Source organism: Ailuropoda melanoleuca, chromosome 7 (assembly GCF_002007445.2).
Source record: "Ailuropoda melanoleuca isolate Jingjing chromosome 7, ASM200744v2, whole genome shotgun sequence".
NCBI classification, from domain to species: Eukaryota; Metazoa; Chordata; class Mammalia; order Carnivora; family Ursidae; genus Ailuropoda; species Ailuropoda melanoleuca.
Window position 1 is genome coordinate 24,793,692 of NC_048224.1, and position 15,068 is coordinate 24,808,759.

Here is a 15,068-nt window from a genome sequence, read left to right on the forward strand (position 1 = left end):
AAAAGGATATTCTATACCTGAACATGGACAAAACTATGCAAGCAATCATCTGAAAATAGGTGAGCAGGGGAGGATGTTAAGTTTAAAAAAAAACACATCCAATACTAGAATTTTATATTAGAAAACAACTATTTTTTTATAATACAAATTACATAAAGGGGGACATAATTATAAGTGATCCTCAACCAGAGCATGAATGTTTAGGACTTTTAGATGCATGTAAAGAACATCCACCTCAGACAGAGATTCTCTTTTTACAATCCTTAAGATTTTTGGAGGGCACCCCAATTCAGTCCTTGGTCAGGAAAAGAGAGCTCTGCAGGCCTAACCTTACCATCCACATCAAACACAACTAGAGTGCCATCAGGCAGGCTGCAGCCCCTCCCCTGAAGTCCTATTCAGTGATAATACAGACATGGGGCAAGGTGGCAGTTCATACCGCTGTCAATCAGAAGAGGAAGAGGGTGCAATCTTACTTTAATTTTTCACATTTGAAGAGTGCCTTGACAGTAAGGGGTAGAACAAGGCCCTTCCCAGGAAAAGAAGCAGGCACAGGGGCCAGGACTCAGGCTCCATTTTGACCCAACGTTTATTGTCCTTTTACAACATGTCATTTTTGGTTTAGAAACTGCTTGTGATTAGTTTTCCAACATTAACTCAAAAGCATGTAAAATAAAATCAACCTACTTTCTATATAAACACCCAGCAACTGTGGCCCTTCATCCTCCTGCCCAGGTTGGGTAGAGGGAAGAAGGGAGGGCTTGGGTAGCACTGAGTGAAGTGCAGATGCTTTACTGTGGGGAGTGGTGGTGGTGCCTTGGTTCACGCCCACACATGTCTCCTGCACTGCCCCCAACTGCAACAGAAATGGTGTAGGCCCAAGGCCCAATTCCCTGTTGGTAATTCACTCTCTGCCTCCCAAATGAAAATCGCTTTTATTTTATCTCTTTTGTTTTGTATTTTTTTGCAACAGAAACCCCCTGTCCAGAGTCTGACTGTAGCTGAACTGTTCAGACTGAGGAATGGAGCAGGCCATGGGCACACCCCTGGTCCCTCCTGGGCGAGCGCCCCCACCCTCAGGGAACAAGGTCCAGCCAGGCCAGCTCGCTGCATGCTGGCCACCACCACTTAGCCATACAAGTCATCATCATTGTCTTCCGTGTACACACTGCCACCTGTGCCGCCTCCACTGCCCTGACTGGGGCCAGCTCCACCCTGATTTCCTGAAGGGAATCTGTATGCACAAAAGCAGAGACAAAAAAGAGAGTTAGGACAGAGCCTGTGTAGAATTTTCCAACTAACCCGTGAGACTCCTTAGGACTCCCCACAACCTTGGTTGTACAGTTACCCAAAACAACTTAAGTACTGCCCACTGTAACGTGATTACCTGAAGCTGCCAAAGCCCCGACTCTGCTGAAGGGTCTGAGCAAACATCTCATACTTCCGGATGTCATTGTCACTGACAGAACGGCGGGCAAAGCGCATGGCTTCCTCAAAGTGATCTCGGCGGATCTCAGGCACTGGATCATCTTCTTCTACCTCCTATAGGGTTGGTAAACACAGACCACCAGGGCTAAAGTTCAGCCGGGATTCCTTCCCTGGCCCTCCTGCCCGCCACCCCCCCCCTTACTGTCTCCTCTCTCTAATCCAACCTGAATAAGTTACAAGGCCAATCTTCCTAAAACTGAGTCAGTGCCCTATTTAAAAACCTGTCAGTGCATTCTAGAAAAAGCCAAACTGTACAGACAAAATCACATTAGTGGTTGCCAAGGGCTTAGGGTGGAAAGAAGCTGACTAAAGTGGCATTAGGGAACTTTCTGGGATGACACAAATTTATCTAAACTGTGGTTAATAGTTACAGAACTTAAATACACTTGTCAAGATGCATGGAGACAGTATACATCAAAAGGGTGAATTCTACTACATGTGAATTGTATCTCAAAAAAGCTTTAAAAATAGTTTCCAAAAAAAAAATACAAACCAAAAACCCAAACCATCTAAATTTTAAAAAGATTAGGTAAATAACTTTCAGTGCCTACCACATTCAGATTACACCTTACCTAGTGGCCTCACTTCCAGTAACATACGCCCTCTTAAATCTACTCAGGTTTTCCCCAATTCCCGCAATCCTATTTCCTGAGCCAGTTATTTGGGCTGCTTATTTCCTTAGCCTTTATAGTCTCCCTTCATAACCCAACTCAAACTCTCTTTCTTCCACTAAGAAGCCACTCCGATTGCTGTGACTTAAGAAACTGCTCCATAGGATTAAGTATATCAATAGTTACAAAGCTTTCACGGGGGAGAGAAGGAATATCTCAGAACTCCTACAAAAGATTAAAAAAAGCCTTTCATTCATTTATTTATTCATTCATGAAGTCTCTAACATGGTGCCAAGATACACTAGGAAACATGTAAGATGATACAGACTTCTGTCTTTATGAAGCTTACATACACAGCCCAAATTCTGCATTTATTATTTTTTTTTGAAGATTTTATTTATTTATTTGACAGAGAGAGAAAGACAGCGAGAGAGGGAACACAAGCAGGCTTCCCACTGAGCAGGGAGCCCTCTGTGGGCTCAATCCCAGGATCGTGACCTGAGCCGAAGGCAGACGCTTAACAACTGAGCCACCCAGGCGCCCCCAAATTCTGCATTTAATTTCAGGAGGTCCATGTACCACCAAAGGACAGGCCCATAGATCCTAGGTTCTAAACCCTATTTGTTTATGTTACAATTATACTTTGAGTTCCCTCACAGAGCCTCCTTCAGGCTGAGCATATAGACTACCCATCTCTTCTCAGCCTTTAAAATTCCAGACTGAAGAGATTAATACTCAGTATTCTTTTTGATGCCCAACTAACAGGGCATCTATAAGGTATCTTTCGAAAACCTTATACTATAGCATGGTAGAGATTGCCCCTGGCTCCCCACAACTGACACATATGGGGGGAAAGATGCAGACTCACCATGGCAGATGGGTTGGTCTGCCTCTCCCGTTCTCGCCTAATTTCACTCTCGATGGATTCACGGATGGCCAGCTTGCAAGCGCGTTGGCAAATCTCTGTCAGGTCAGCTCCAGAGAAGCCGTTAGTCATCTTAGCCAGGAACTCCAAATCCACATCCTAAAAGAAGCAATAGAGCTACCTTAGCATTTAGCCTCTCCTTCCCTGTAATACACTGATCTCTGAGCCACCCACACACTCCTAATTTCAGTTTGTGCCATCTTTCGCCACTGTTCTACTCCTGATTCTGGATTATATTAACACCTTCAAATCTTCCATCTTTCCTTTACCACCCTAACCCCAGATATCCCCAACAGAATCTTCTCCGGGAACCAAATGCCACACTAGGCCGAGCACTCATAGAAGTCCATATCACCAATGCCCTTGCACCTGCCTTGGCAACTGGGGACTTGCGCAGGTTGGCCTTGAGGATGGCAACACGGGACTTCTCATCAGGAAGCGGGATATAGATGAGTTGATCAAGGCGGCCAGGTCGCAGGATAGCAGGATCAATGATGTCAGGCCGATTGGTAGCGCCGATAATAAACACATTCTTTTTTGTAGACATGCCATCCATTTCTGTCAGGATCTGGTTGATGACTCTGTCTGCAGCCCCACCACCATCTCCAATGTTACCACCACGGGCCTTGGCAATTGAATCCAGCTCATCAAAGAACAGTACACAGGGGGCAGCTTGGCGGGCCTATGGGAGGGACACATGGACTCAAACATTAACACAACTGGGTCTCTCAGACCTGAGAAGGAAAGGAAATTAAAGTGACCTTCACTGCTCCAGCTGAGCTGCCAGAACAAGATGGTTTCAATTCTCCCAAGAAAACAGCTACCTTGCTGCCAAACAAGTAAATAGATAGCTCAGCTGCTGTAGCTCACCTTGTCAAAGATTTCCCTGACATTGGCTTCAGACTCTCCAAACCACATGGTGAGCAGCTCAGGACCCTTGATAGAGATGAAGTTGGCCTGGCACTCATTAGCGATGGCTTTGGCCAGCAAGGTTTTTCCACAGCCAGGAGGTCCATAGAAGAGTACTCCTTTGGAGGGTGTCATGCCAAACTTGAGGAATTTGTCTGGGTGCTCCACAGGGTACTAGAAAGAAAAGAAAAGAGGGTTCGACATACCTCCATAGTTTGAAACAAACCTAACCAAACAGCAGCATCCCTCCCAACCACCCCATGGTGTAAAATCAGGTTCTCTAAGGGCAGGGTCCTTCGTGCCTCCAAACTGAGAACAGCAGGTTCATGAATTATGCTCTCACAATTCTTGTACTCAACTGCCAACACCCCAAGCCACCTACAACATACTGAAGCAGTGACTCACTCTGGACCAAGTTACCCTACCTGGACGAGCTCCTGAAGCTCACGTTTGACATCCTCCAGGCCCCCGATATCCTCCCAGGTCACCTGTGGTACCTCCACCACAGTTTCCCGCAGTGCTGATGGATTGCTCTGGCTCAGGGCCCACTAAAAAGAAAAACTGGGGATGAGATTTGCCAAGGGAAAGGTCAAAATGCATGTGTGTGTACCTGAGATGGGGGTGCAGTCCTTACCCGGAAATCATCCATAGTAACTGCGAGAGAGTTCATGACTTCAGCATCGATAGTCTCATCCTCTAAGTCAATGAGGTCCATCTTCTTGCGGATAGCTTGAAGAGCAGCCTCCGAGCACAGGGCTGCTAAGTCGGCGCCCACATGCCCATGAGTCTCATTGGCGACCTGCAGAGAAAAGGTCTACTTTCTACTCTGTCTCTAAGACCTAGCTGCCTTAGGAGGCTCAGAAACTACAGAATCCTGGCCCCTTCCCATGACTCCTATCTCTGGGTCCTCCCATCTCCCTGTACAGATACTAGCAGTTCTTTCATTGGCTGGGTTTTAAGTAGTTAAGCCTAGACATGAGGCCTAGAAATAAAGCTGACCCCAAGGTTCTGGTTTACTCTAATGTGGTGTCAACAGAGAAACACGCCAACTCCAGTTCCCTGGATTCAAACTCAGATCACTTCCTTTCCCCTGCCCAAGAATCAAAATCAGTCTCTACATCTTAAGCTTGTGTCCCTAGCCAGTTCACTTTAACTGCCTGGAAACAGATATCCTAACTCAGGGCCAGCCATCAGCATCACTCCACCTGTTCCAGGTCCACATCGTCTGCCAGCTTCATGTTCTTGGTATGGATCTGAAGAATTTCCAAGCGTCCTGTAGCGTCAGGGATTCCAATATCTACCTCCCTGTCAAAGCGACCTGCGGGACAGTGTGTGAACACAGACAGGGCTCATTTCTGGTCCAGAGGGAAGAAGGGACAGGTCTTAGGTGACCAACCACCTCTGTCTGTCCAGGACTGTCCTGGTGTCAGCACTGAAAGTTCTATGCCCCGGGAAACCCCTCAGTCTCAGGCAAACCAGGATGGCTGGTCACCCTAGACAGGACACAGGGTTAAGAGAAAGGACCCCTGGGCCCTATCAGTGCAAGGAGCTTCAAGAAAACCTCAGATTAGGTGACTTAAATGAAGGACAGGCATGGGATCAAAGATATTAAGCTCAGTAAAGCTATAGTCTCCCTATGAGCAAGAACAGGGCTGAAAGAAATTTGGGGTCCTTACCAAATCGCCGAAGGGCTGGGTCAATGCTATTGGGTCTGTTTGTTGCTGCCATGACAATCACATGTGCTCTCTGCTTTAGGCCATCCATGAGGGTCAACAACTGTGATACAATACGCCGTTCCACCTCCCCGTGGGTCTGTCAGGACAGGATGTCTGGTCAGAAGTGAAGTGAGGACCTTTCAACCCCCACTATCCCCTCGGCTAAGTTCCTACTTTCTCTCTTTTGGGAGCGATGGCATCAAGCTCATCAATGAAGATGATAGCAGGAGCATTCTTCTCAGCCTCCTCAAAGGCTTTACGAAGATTACTCTCAGACTCACCAGCCAACTTGCTCATGATCTCAGGACCTGCAAGGATACAGAATAGAAACAATGACAAAACAATATCCTTCCTCAATCACAAAAGAAACCAGAACTCTTATCTGCCCAGCCCAGAGACAGGTGCTGTGTGAAAATGTGGTAACCTCTGCCTACTTTCTCACAGACTCTACCAGACACTATCCTAGGACAGCCACCAAACTAGGCTGGAGAGAACCCAAGGAACTCACAACACCTATCTCACAGTCAAGCTCTAAATGGCAAGATGAAAGCACATGCTCTGGGACCTCTGGTCAGAGCAGAAGCAACACACCAACTGTACCTCTATCATTTTCAAGGAGCCAGCTGCTCTCAACCAGTCTTCCCCTAAACCCTCTCAAATAAATTAGCAGACAAAATTTGAGCTCTCATTCTAACTTGCTCCCCCTAAATGTCTTCAGCCTTTCTACAATCTTTCTCAAGAGGGGACAGATCAGGGGGCAACAGAGTACAATACCTTCCCCTTGTTGCTTATCTGTTCGTAATGTACCCCAGCAGAAGAAAGATGATGAAATATACACAAGGGCATGTGTGCAAATAAACATGTCCATGAGTTCTCCAGCTCATGACACAGGATCGTGCTCAGCTCAGAGTAAGGTCCAGCCAAACACAAGGTGAACCAAGTCTCCTACCATTGATCAAGAAGAAGAAAGCTCCAGTCTCATTTGCCACAGCTCGGGCAATTAGGGTCTTCCCAGTCCCAGGAGGTCCATAGAGCAGGATTCCCCGAGGAGGCTGAGGACCAGTACAGAGGATATGATTAGGTTCAGAGTCCTACCTTCTCCCAACCCCACCCACTCTAAGATGGTCTGACTGTGGCTCTATCTACAGAGGGTGAGAATCAGAGCTCGACCCTGACATCAGTTAAGAATAAGCTCTCAGCATTAACTGCTAGGAAAACAGTTTACTTCAGACCATACTCACTCCTCTTATTAGCAGAGAAAATAACGATCAGAAAACTGACATTTATGATTATACATTGCATAGAAGACTAACAGCACAGAAACCACCCTAAGAAACTCTAATGTGGCTAAGTCTGAAGATCCTGAGACTACAAAAAAGCAAGAGGCCACTAGGCCAAGGGCTTGACTTTGGACAGAAGGGCCAGGACTAGCTTACCCATCTAAGAAAGAGTATTGCCAGAGGCTCACTCATTCCAGTAATCACAACCCTCTAGGATTTATTAACCTATTGGAATGCTTTTCCTTACCACCAACCACAACTTTTCCTCTTTGAAGCTGTCTTTTCTTTGGCCTCATTTACAGGCTGCACATGGGAAATGCCCACACAGAAGATAAAATTATTTGCATGGTACACACTAGAGAAAGGGGTAATTTCATCTTCAGTGTGCCCCATGATATGCAAACAGTTAGGAAGTTACATTGTAGATCTGCAGTTCCCAAATGTTTTGGATTCAGGACCCTTCACATTGCAAATTTCCTGAAACTTCTACTTCTATCAGGCGGTACTATTATAGACAAGTTGGCGAACTACGATGAGATTTGTTTTTATAGGGTCCATGAGTTAAGAATGGTTTTTACATTTTTAAAGGACTATTAAAAAAAAAAAAAAGATACGCAATAAAGAATGAACCTGAGTCTTCATTAATCACCAGCCGAGATTATGTCCCACCGGGCCCAGGATGCTCACCTTAACACCAATTGCCTTAAAGAGGGCAGGATGTCTGAGGGGTAGCTCTACCATCTCCTTTATCTGAGCCAGCTGTTTCCTGCAGCCACCAATGTCATCGTAGCCTACTTCATTCAAGGATTCTTCCTCATCCTGAATATGGGGAGACAAAGAAAAAATGAAGGCAGGAATATTAATATCAGCAAAAGTTGAGTTTCTCCAAACCCTTCTACAATCTGGTGTAGAGAAATCTGTTCTATGATTTCCTCTAAGGGGATCCTGACTCAAAGGACAACTCTAAAAATCCCAAAGCAAAGATTTCTATCATAGCCTTTCCCTTTCACACTGTCCTTAGTATTATTACTGGGAAGGGCTCCCCTAAGACCTAAAGTTGGAAACTCCGGGAAATGGGAAGAAGTCTGGAGGCCATCATCAATGTCATTTCTACAAAAATTATTCCAACCACTTAACATCTTTTGGCTTCAATCTAGATTTTATTTTTTTTTTAAAGATTTTATTTATCAGAGAGAGAGCGCATGCCTGCGTGCACCCACAAGCAGGGGGAGTGGCAGGCAGAGGGAGAAGCAGGCTCCCTGCTGAGCGAGGAGCCCGATACGATACGGAGCTTGATCCCAGAACCCTGAGATCATGACCAGAGCTGAATGCATCCCAACAATCCAGATTTTAAAAATCACTGATATCACATACTTCTAAGAAACACATAGGTCTGAAAATGAATAGTTGAGAGATTTTTCCACCTCTGGAAAGGAGCTTAGTTCCAAAGAACACCCAGCTTTATTTTATTTTTATTTTTTAGAGAGGTGGGGAGGGGCAGAGAGAGGAGAGAGGAAATCTTAAGCAGGCTCCACGCTTAGCACAGAGCCCGAAGTGAGGCTCGATCTCACAACCCTGAGATCATGACCTGAGTCGGAATCAAGAGTCAGATGCGTAATCAATTAAGCCACCCAGGGGCCCCAAAGAGCACCCACCCAATTTTAGTAGTTATCACATGACTGCCCCACTTTGTAATCATGAAATTGGGTACTGGTATGAAGGAGAGAACTCACCTCTCGTTTGATAGGCTCCCCTTCACAGTGGATCACTGTGTCTGGAGCAACAATGCAGTAAGGGCTGGGATCTGTCTCTACTACTTTGAACTCTACAGCACGCATTCCACCCCGGACAAGGAAAATGTCTCCTGTGAGAGCAATTAGCACAAGTGCAGTCAGAGAGGTCAAACACCAGAGCAAGTGAGAATTCCTCATCAGTACCTGGAGTCTAAAATGCCAAATTCACTAGATATTGCTCTTTTTCCCTTCCCACCTCCACTTTATTAAGAATCAGGCAAGAGGAGAAAGCTAAGCTGTGAAGAGTCCCTCTGCCACTCAAGAGGGCTTCTGGGCTTCTGGTACATCAGGTTTTGGCCTCTGGCCTGAAGCCTATAAGGTTTGCCCACTTTGGATTGTGACACAGTCAAAAGTGCCCAAGTTCTCCTTCTGGGACAAAAGAGAAGATAGCTTACTCTACTGAAGCAGGTAGTGGGAGTAGGGAAACAGAGGGAGTGGGAGGCAGGAAGAGAGAGAGAGTACACATGAGCACGTGTGCAGAATATATGTGTAAGCACACATACATGAGAATGAGATAAAGACATTCCAAGGTTTACTCCCAAGTAGCTCTACAAACAACCAACCTTAACCTCAGTCCCTAGAATTATCTCTCACCTTTCCGGATGGGTCGATAAGCTTCCAGGAAGTATGGCTTAAGGTATACCTCGAAGAGATTGCCAGTGATGCCTTCCACCGTGTCATCGATGGGTAGCACATGAATACGTTTGCCGTACTTCACATCAGGGCACGGCTGGATGCTGAGGACGACAAGCAGACTCCACATTACCAACCACACTGCAGCCCCAAGCACTGGGCGTCCGAAAGGGCCTGGCACAGAGAGCTGATGGCGAGTGAAAGAGAAAAGGTAGGGATGGCTTTAGGTGAAGAGAGGCAGGAGGGTAGTGTGGGAGTGAGGACAAAGGAGCAGCCAAGCAGAACTAAGACAAGTCATACTCAGGTGGGGTAGTAGCAGGAGCCATTAGAAGAAGCTATTGGGGCTGCTCACTCTTCATCAGTGAGCCAAAAGGAAGACCCACTCATGTAAAGCCCCAAAATAAAGAAACAGGAGGAAGGGTCTTCAGTGAGGGATATCCAAAGATGACCCATTCTGTATCAGTAACCCAGTATTACAAAGGGAGGCCTTAGTCAGACAAGTGTCAGGATCAAAGAAATAGAACTGAAAAAAAATCATCTCAGCCAGGTGATCAGAGCACCTTGACAAAGTGACTAAGTACCTCCAGGAAGAAGCCTACATGAAACCTAGAATCCATGAAACATAATCAGAAGTCTGAGATGTTCCCGGCCAGGTGACAAGTGGCTGAATAGCAGTGGCTAGTGATGACTCCGAGATTGGGAAGCCTCTTGCCTAAAGTTAAGTCCAAAATCACTCAGAGTGAAGCTATTCAGGGGTCTGACTCAAACTATGCCTCTCCTACATTAACTCAAATCCTTAAAAAAACCTATTTGGAGTTCACCTTCTATGCCCACACTTCCACTTCATTCTGGCCCCAAAACAAGCCATTATTTCAATGTAACAGTGAGATCATTTCGTAGACAAACACCCTCAAATGGCATCCTAAACCAGTGTCTAGCATGCGATAAATTATACCTCTGGCAAAATAAATAAATAAATAAAGGCATCACTAAAGTTATAGAAATCCAACTTGTTCCAAGGGTCATGCAGAAGTAAATTCTGAAGTCCCAGTGAGGCAGAATCAAAACCTAAAGACAGTCCTGCTGTATTAAGTCTTCCCATTCCTAGGAGGCTTCTGCTATGTGTAGCTGCCAAGAACTTCACTGGGGTCCTGTCTATAATTCAAGCTGTCTCTGGCCTCCCATCCCTGAGGGGCCAAGAACCCCACACACACCTGATGACATCCCCTAGGTGTACACGAAGGTTGTTCCGAACAACTCTATTCATTCGAATCTTCTCATCGGAACATGTGTCATCAGAAAGCACAATGCACACAGCTTCCCGCCTCTTCTTTCCTTTCAGCAACACTGTGTCACCTCGGAACAACTGTAGCTCATCCATCTTGGGCTGAGAAAAGAAGGTTAAGGCCTTTAGGTCACTGGGCCAGGGGTAAGCAGCAGCCCTGGAGGCTAGAATACCCAGTAAACCCCACTCTACCTGTGGTCGCTGAAAAAAAAAATGAGGAAAGAAACCTGGGAAAAGCCCTCAGGCTAAGAGCATTAAGGAAAGATCAGACCTTGGACCCAATTTACCTGAGACAAAGACACCACACTGTTGTCCTCATTGATGGCTTCATCGACAATTAACCGATTAGGACGGTTCTTCTGTTTAAGAATGGCTGTTGATAAGTCATCACCTTTTGAACTAGAAAGAGAAAATGAAGTTAGTCCCAATACATACTCCAGTCCCAGGGGCCCCACTAGTCTTTAAAAAACTCACACTAAGGAAAGAAATAGTGGATAAATGAAGCTGTCCCTACACCAGAGAGGTGAGATAAAGGATATTCAGCCAAGGTCATATAGAGTATCATTCAACACATACAGTTCCCATTCCAGCAGCTCTTGGTATTCTGAGCACTGGCATCCTAGCTGTACAGGCCCCAAGTGATCTTGCCCCAGAGTCAGGAAACTATCACCTGAGAAGACTAAATAGAAGTAGAAGCTGAGTAACAATTAGAGAAATGACAACAGTCTTAGTATGAGACAGCAATTAGGAGAAGGGGCTCTGAAGTCAGACCTGCTGGGTCTCAATCCCAACCCTGCCACTGCTTAATTGTGATCTTGGGCAAGTTACTTAACCTCTCTGGATGTTGATGTCCTCATCTGTAAAGAGGCGAATACAACAGTACCTATCTTGGAGGATTATTGTCTTATCTGAGATAATGAATGAAAAATGCTCAACACAATGTCTGGCACATGGTATTAATGGTCACAATGATTAGCACTGCAGAACAAAGCATAAGCTCTTTCTTTGCTTAACATTCTTGGAGAATGAAGTGAGCAAGACAACTTGCTGTAGGGCTCAGCGAGGCCCCAAGTGGTGGGGGACCACCAAGCAAGCCTGAGGACAATGAAGCAAAATCATTGGCACTACCATCCTTACTGGCTAAACTAGCTGAATGCCAGAGCATTCTATACACCACAGAAATGCCAAGTAAAATATATGGGGAAAACAAAACTACACTAACAGATCTGAAACCAACAAAAAGATGCTCAAGCTCAAAAACAGCTTTACAAATCTCTGCGAAGACATGTAATTCCACCACAGTGTTGGTTCAAAAAGTCAAAACCAAGAAATGCTGAGACATGGAGCAAATCCAAATCGCTCACCCAAACCAAGGGTGCCTGAGTCTACGCTCAGTTTAAAACCTCTAAATAGTTTCAATCATATCCTAGAAAATCATTCACCTTACACCAACTTCTTACCTAGCTCATCTTCAACCTTCAGTAACCAGACTCAGTGGGCTCTCCCTCTGAAAAAGCTACCTTCTCTTACTAAGGCTCAGGAAAGCCTAACATTAACCGGAAGACCGGACAATGGAGGAAATGAAGAAATAAAAAGGAATCTTTTCCATTAATTATTCCTTCACTTAACAAATTGGCAAGTATATATTACAGGCCAGGCACCATCCTATGATCTGGAAATACATCAACAAAACAAGACAAAACAGTATTCTCGTTGGATATATCTTCACAACTTACAAGAAAAAAAGATTCCTATACTCCAGAATACCAGCTAGGGAGTTGTGGGGTTTCTCCATCTTTTGGTCCTGATATACTGAACAGAAATACAAATCCCATTCATCTAACAAAATTGTAAGCTTTCTGCTGATCCTCTCACGTAGGCTGCATCTTTAATCATCACCTTAAAACTAATTTCCCAGAGTGGAGTTTCCTCAGCCTAAACTTGTCTCCTCAACCTAAAAGTGCAGCATTCTGGGCACAATGCTACATAGCAGGCAGACTCTTACAGAGCTTATCAACACCCTGGAGAACAATCATGGTCAATATAGCAACTGAAGGCCATTTAAACCCATCAACTCTCCCTCTCTCCCACACATCAAAACACCCTCCAAGGACTGCCCACCTTCCTGTTTAATCTATGGGACTGGGGCTAGAGAAAAATAAAATACCAGATGCCTCTAGTCATCATAGTTTGTATTTTAATCCCAAAGCTGCATTCTAGGAAAACTTCCTAGCTGCCTACCATTCCTGACCCTGGCAATGGAGATGAGTAGTATGCCCTTTTCTTAAGGTAAAGACCTTCACTTCCATATCTATCTACTAAGATCAAAGGAAGTAACCTCTAAAAGAGAGCTTCAGCCTGATCGTGGGCCAACAGCAGTCCTGGAGGCTCTTTGGGGACATTCCCCATTGTCTTCTGCATGAGTCAGGCCCTTTCCAGAACTCCAATGGGCCACAGGGGACTTGGAGGGAGTTCAGGTAAGAGTCATCAAGATGACCTAGAGGTTAGAAACCATCTATGATGCCAGGTTCCAAGAATTTTGAATTTTTATTTTTAGTCTTGAAAACAAATGACTGACTGAATAACTTAAGAGAGTAAGTATTAATAAGTAATGGTCCTTTTAAATAGACACCCAAGTAATACTTTATTTCGGTTTAAAGACTTAAAAAAAAAAGGGAACACCTCAAAAAATTCTCTTCAAGTCAGGAAAGTGATTTGCATAGAAGAGTTTCCACAGGACGGCTTTTTTTTTTTCTTCTGTATCTAAAGCTCTTGATTCTAAATATAAAGGGCAGATGAGCAGAGGTGGTCAGCTTTTATCTGATGCTTTCCTGAGGGATGGAGGGCCCAAGATTTCTCAACATAGCAGTTTGGCGAAAGGAGCGTGTTGTGTTCAGAGTTAGAGCAACTACAACCTTCTCACCACAATGGCTGAAATCGAGGAAGGCCCGCAAATTACCAACTGAGATTCGAATTTTAGCATAAGCCCAAAACAGAAAGGCTCCTACTCCCCATCCCCATTTCGTAACATTAAGAAAAACTGACTAAAGCTTTCCCATGCGAACCACCAACCTAAAGCACGAAGAATGCCAGAAACGAAACGCAGGGCCCGCCCTTTCCCTAACAGCCCCTTACTACTCAGGTCGTGAGGATGTCAACCAAGGGCCAGGCCCATCCAGCTCCAAAAAAGCTGTCGTGAGCTTCCCTGAGCTCGCCGAGTCCTCCCCGCTCCGGCCTCCGCCTGTCTCCCGGCTCCCAAGGCCTTCACGTGGCCCAAAGTCCACGCCCACCGGGCCCAGATACGGCGTCGGGCCCCCGGGGCCTGCTCCCTTCGGGGACCAAAGGCCCTCGGCGGATAGTACACCTCATCGCAGGTGGGCGCCCTAAGGCCCTGGGGCTACACGCCGGCAATGTGGGCCCGCAGACCTCACAAGAACGGGACAGCGGTTCCCTGGGAGCCAATCAGGTCGGCCGGGCCTGCATGACACAGCACGATCTGGCCCAGGCCCCGACCCAGGCCCAACGCAAGCCCGGCCTAGGGGGCGCACGGCTGCGCAGCCAGGCCCAGACCGCACGGCGGCCCCTCATCCCCCTCCTTCTTCTCCCTTCCCTCTCTCCCTCCTTCCCTGTCTCCACCTCTTAGACGCGCCCACGGGCAGGCCCGGCGGGGCCTACCCAGCGCGGCGAGTCCCCAGGTGCGCGCACCCGCAGCGGGCGGGCGGGCGCGCGCACACACTCACTCGGCTCCAGAGGCCATGGCGCGCGCCTCTCCCGGCCGGCGGCTGTGGCGGCCCGCGGGTAACGGCTACGAGGGGTGGCAGGCGACCGACTGGGCCGGGGCTCTGCTTTCCCGGACAGGGGGCGAGCGGCGGCGACAAACCCGCAGGCGGCCTCCTTCTCGCTTCCTCCTAGCGGAACCGAGGTGGTGGGCGGGCGGTATACACTGGCTCCTGATCCGGGAGGGGGCAGCGGCAGCGCCGACTCAAACGACGGCTGCAGACGCTGCGCTGAGACTGAACCGAGAAGAGCCGAATCATCGGAAGGAGAGGTGCTCTCACGTCAGCCAATCAGCGCCTGCCCTGGGGACTCCCGCCCGCCTCTCCGCGCCTCTCCCCAGCAACCCGCGGACTAGAGCCAATCAGGAAATTCGCTTGCGGCCTGGCTCCCGCCTCAGGGATGCAACACGCCTAGTAACGCCACGTCAATTGGCCGCAGCACTACGCTTCCTCGACGGATCGGGATTCGCGACCAATCAACGAAAAGGATGGGGCCAGATCGACCGGCGAAAGGAGAGCCTTTAATCCCTGGGAGGCGGACTCTCCCACTTGGCTCCAGTTCATTGGCTCCTGATCTTATCCTGCTGAAGAACCTGGCACAATGGATTGAACCCTTGTATTAGTCTAGTCCTGTTGCAGTGATAACCTACACA

The 15,068-nt window shown here is 47.0% G+C and overlaps 1 protein-coding gene across 1 annotated transcript; it reads right to left on the reverse strand.

Moving 5' to 3' along the window:
* Positions 1 to 565: 565 nt before the first annotated feature.
* Positions 566 to 14,675, reverse strand: VCP (valosin containing protein). Its single transcript, XM_002929187.4, has 17 exons — positions 14,380 to 14,675; positions 10,927 to 11,038; positions 10,569 to 10,741; positions 9,316 to 9,458; positions 8,662 to 8,792; positions 7,616 to 7,747; positions 6,598 to 6,700; positions 5,823 to 5,956; positions 5,610 to 5,745; positions 5,139 to 5,251; positions 4,568 to 4,732; positions 4,359 to 4,481; positions 3,895 to 4,107; positions 3,398 to 3,706; positions 2,968 to 3,123; positions 1,388 to 1,542; positions 566 to 1,234 (listed from the first exon to the last, which is right to left on the reverse strand). Exons 1-17 carry the CDS (start codon positions 14,394 to 14,396, stop codon positions 1,129 to 1,131), a joined length of 2,421 nt encoding a protein of 806 aa, XP_002929233.1. The 5' UTR covers positions 14,397 to 14,675; the 3' UTR covers positions 566 to 1,128.
* Positions 14,676 to 15,068: the final 393 nt, after the last annotated feature.

What these genes read in the sequence shown, in the direction of transcription:
- VCP (XM_002929187.4), bottom strand. An exon ending in CCCAGCCCTTCGGCGATTTG is followed by an intron (nt 5,252 to 5,609) that starts GTAAGGACCCCA and finishes ACTGTCCCGCAG; the next exon opens with GTCGCTTTGACAGGGAGGTA. An exon ending in GCAAGTCCCCAGTTGCCAAG is followed by an intron (nt 3,124 to 3,397) that starts GCAGGTGCAAGG and finishes TGCTTCTTTTAG; the next exon opens with GATGTGGATTTGGAGTTCCT.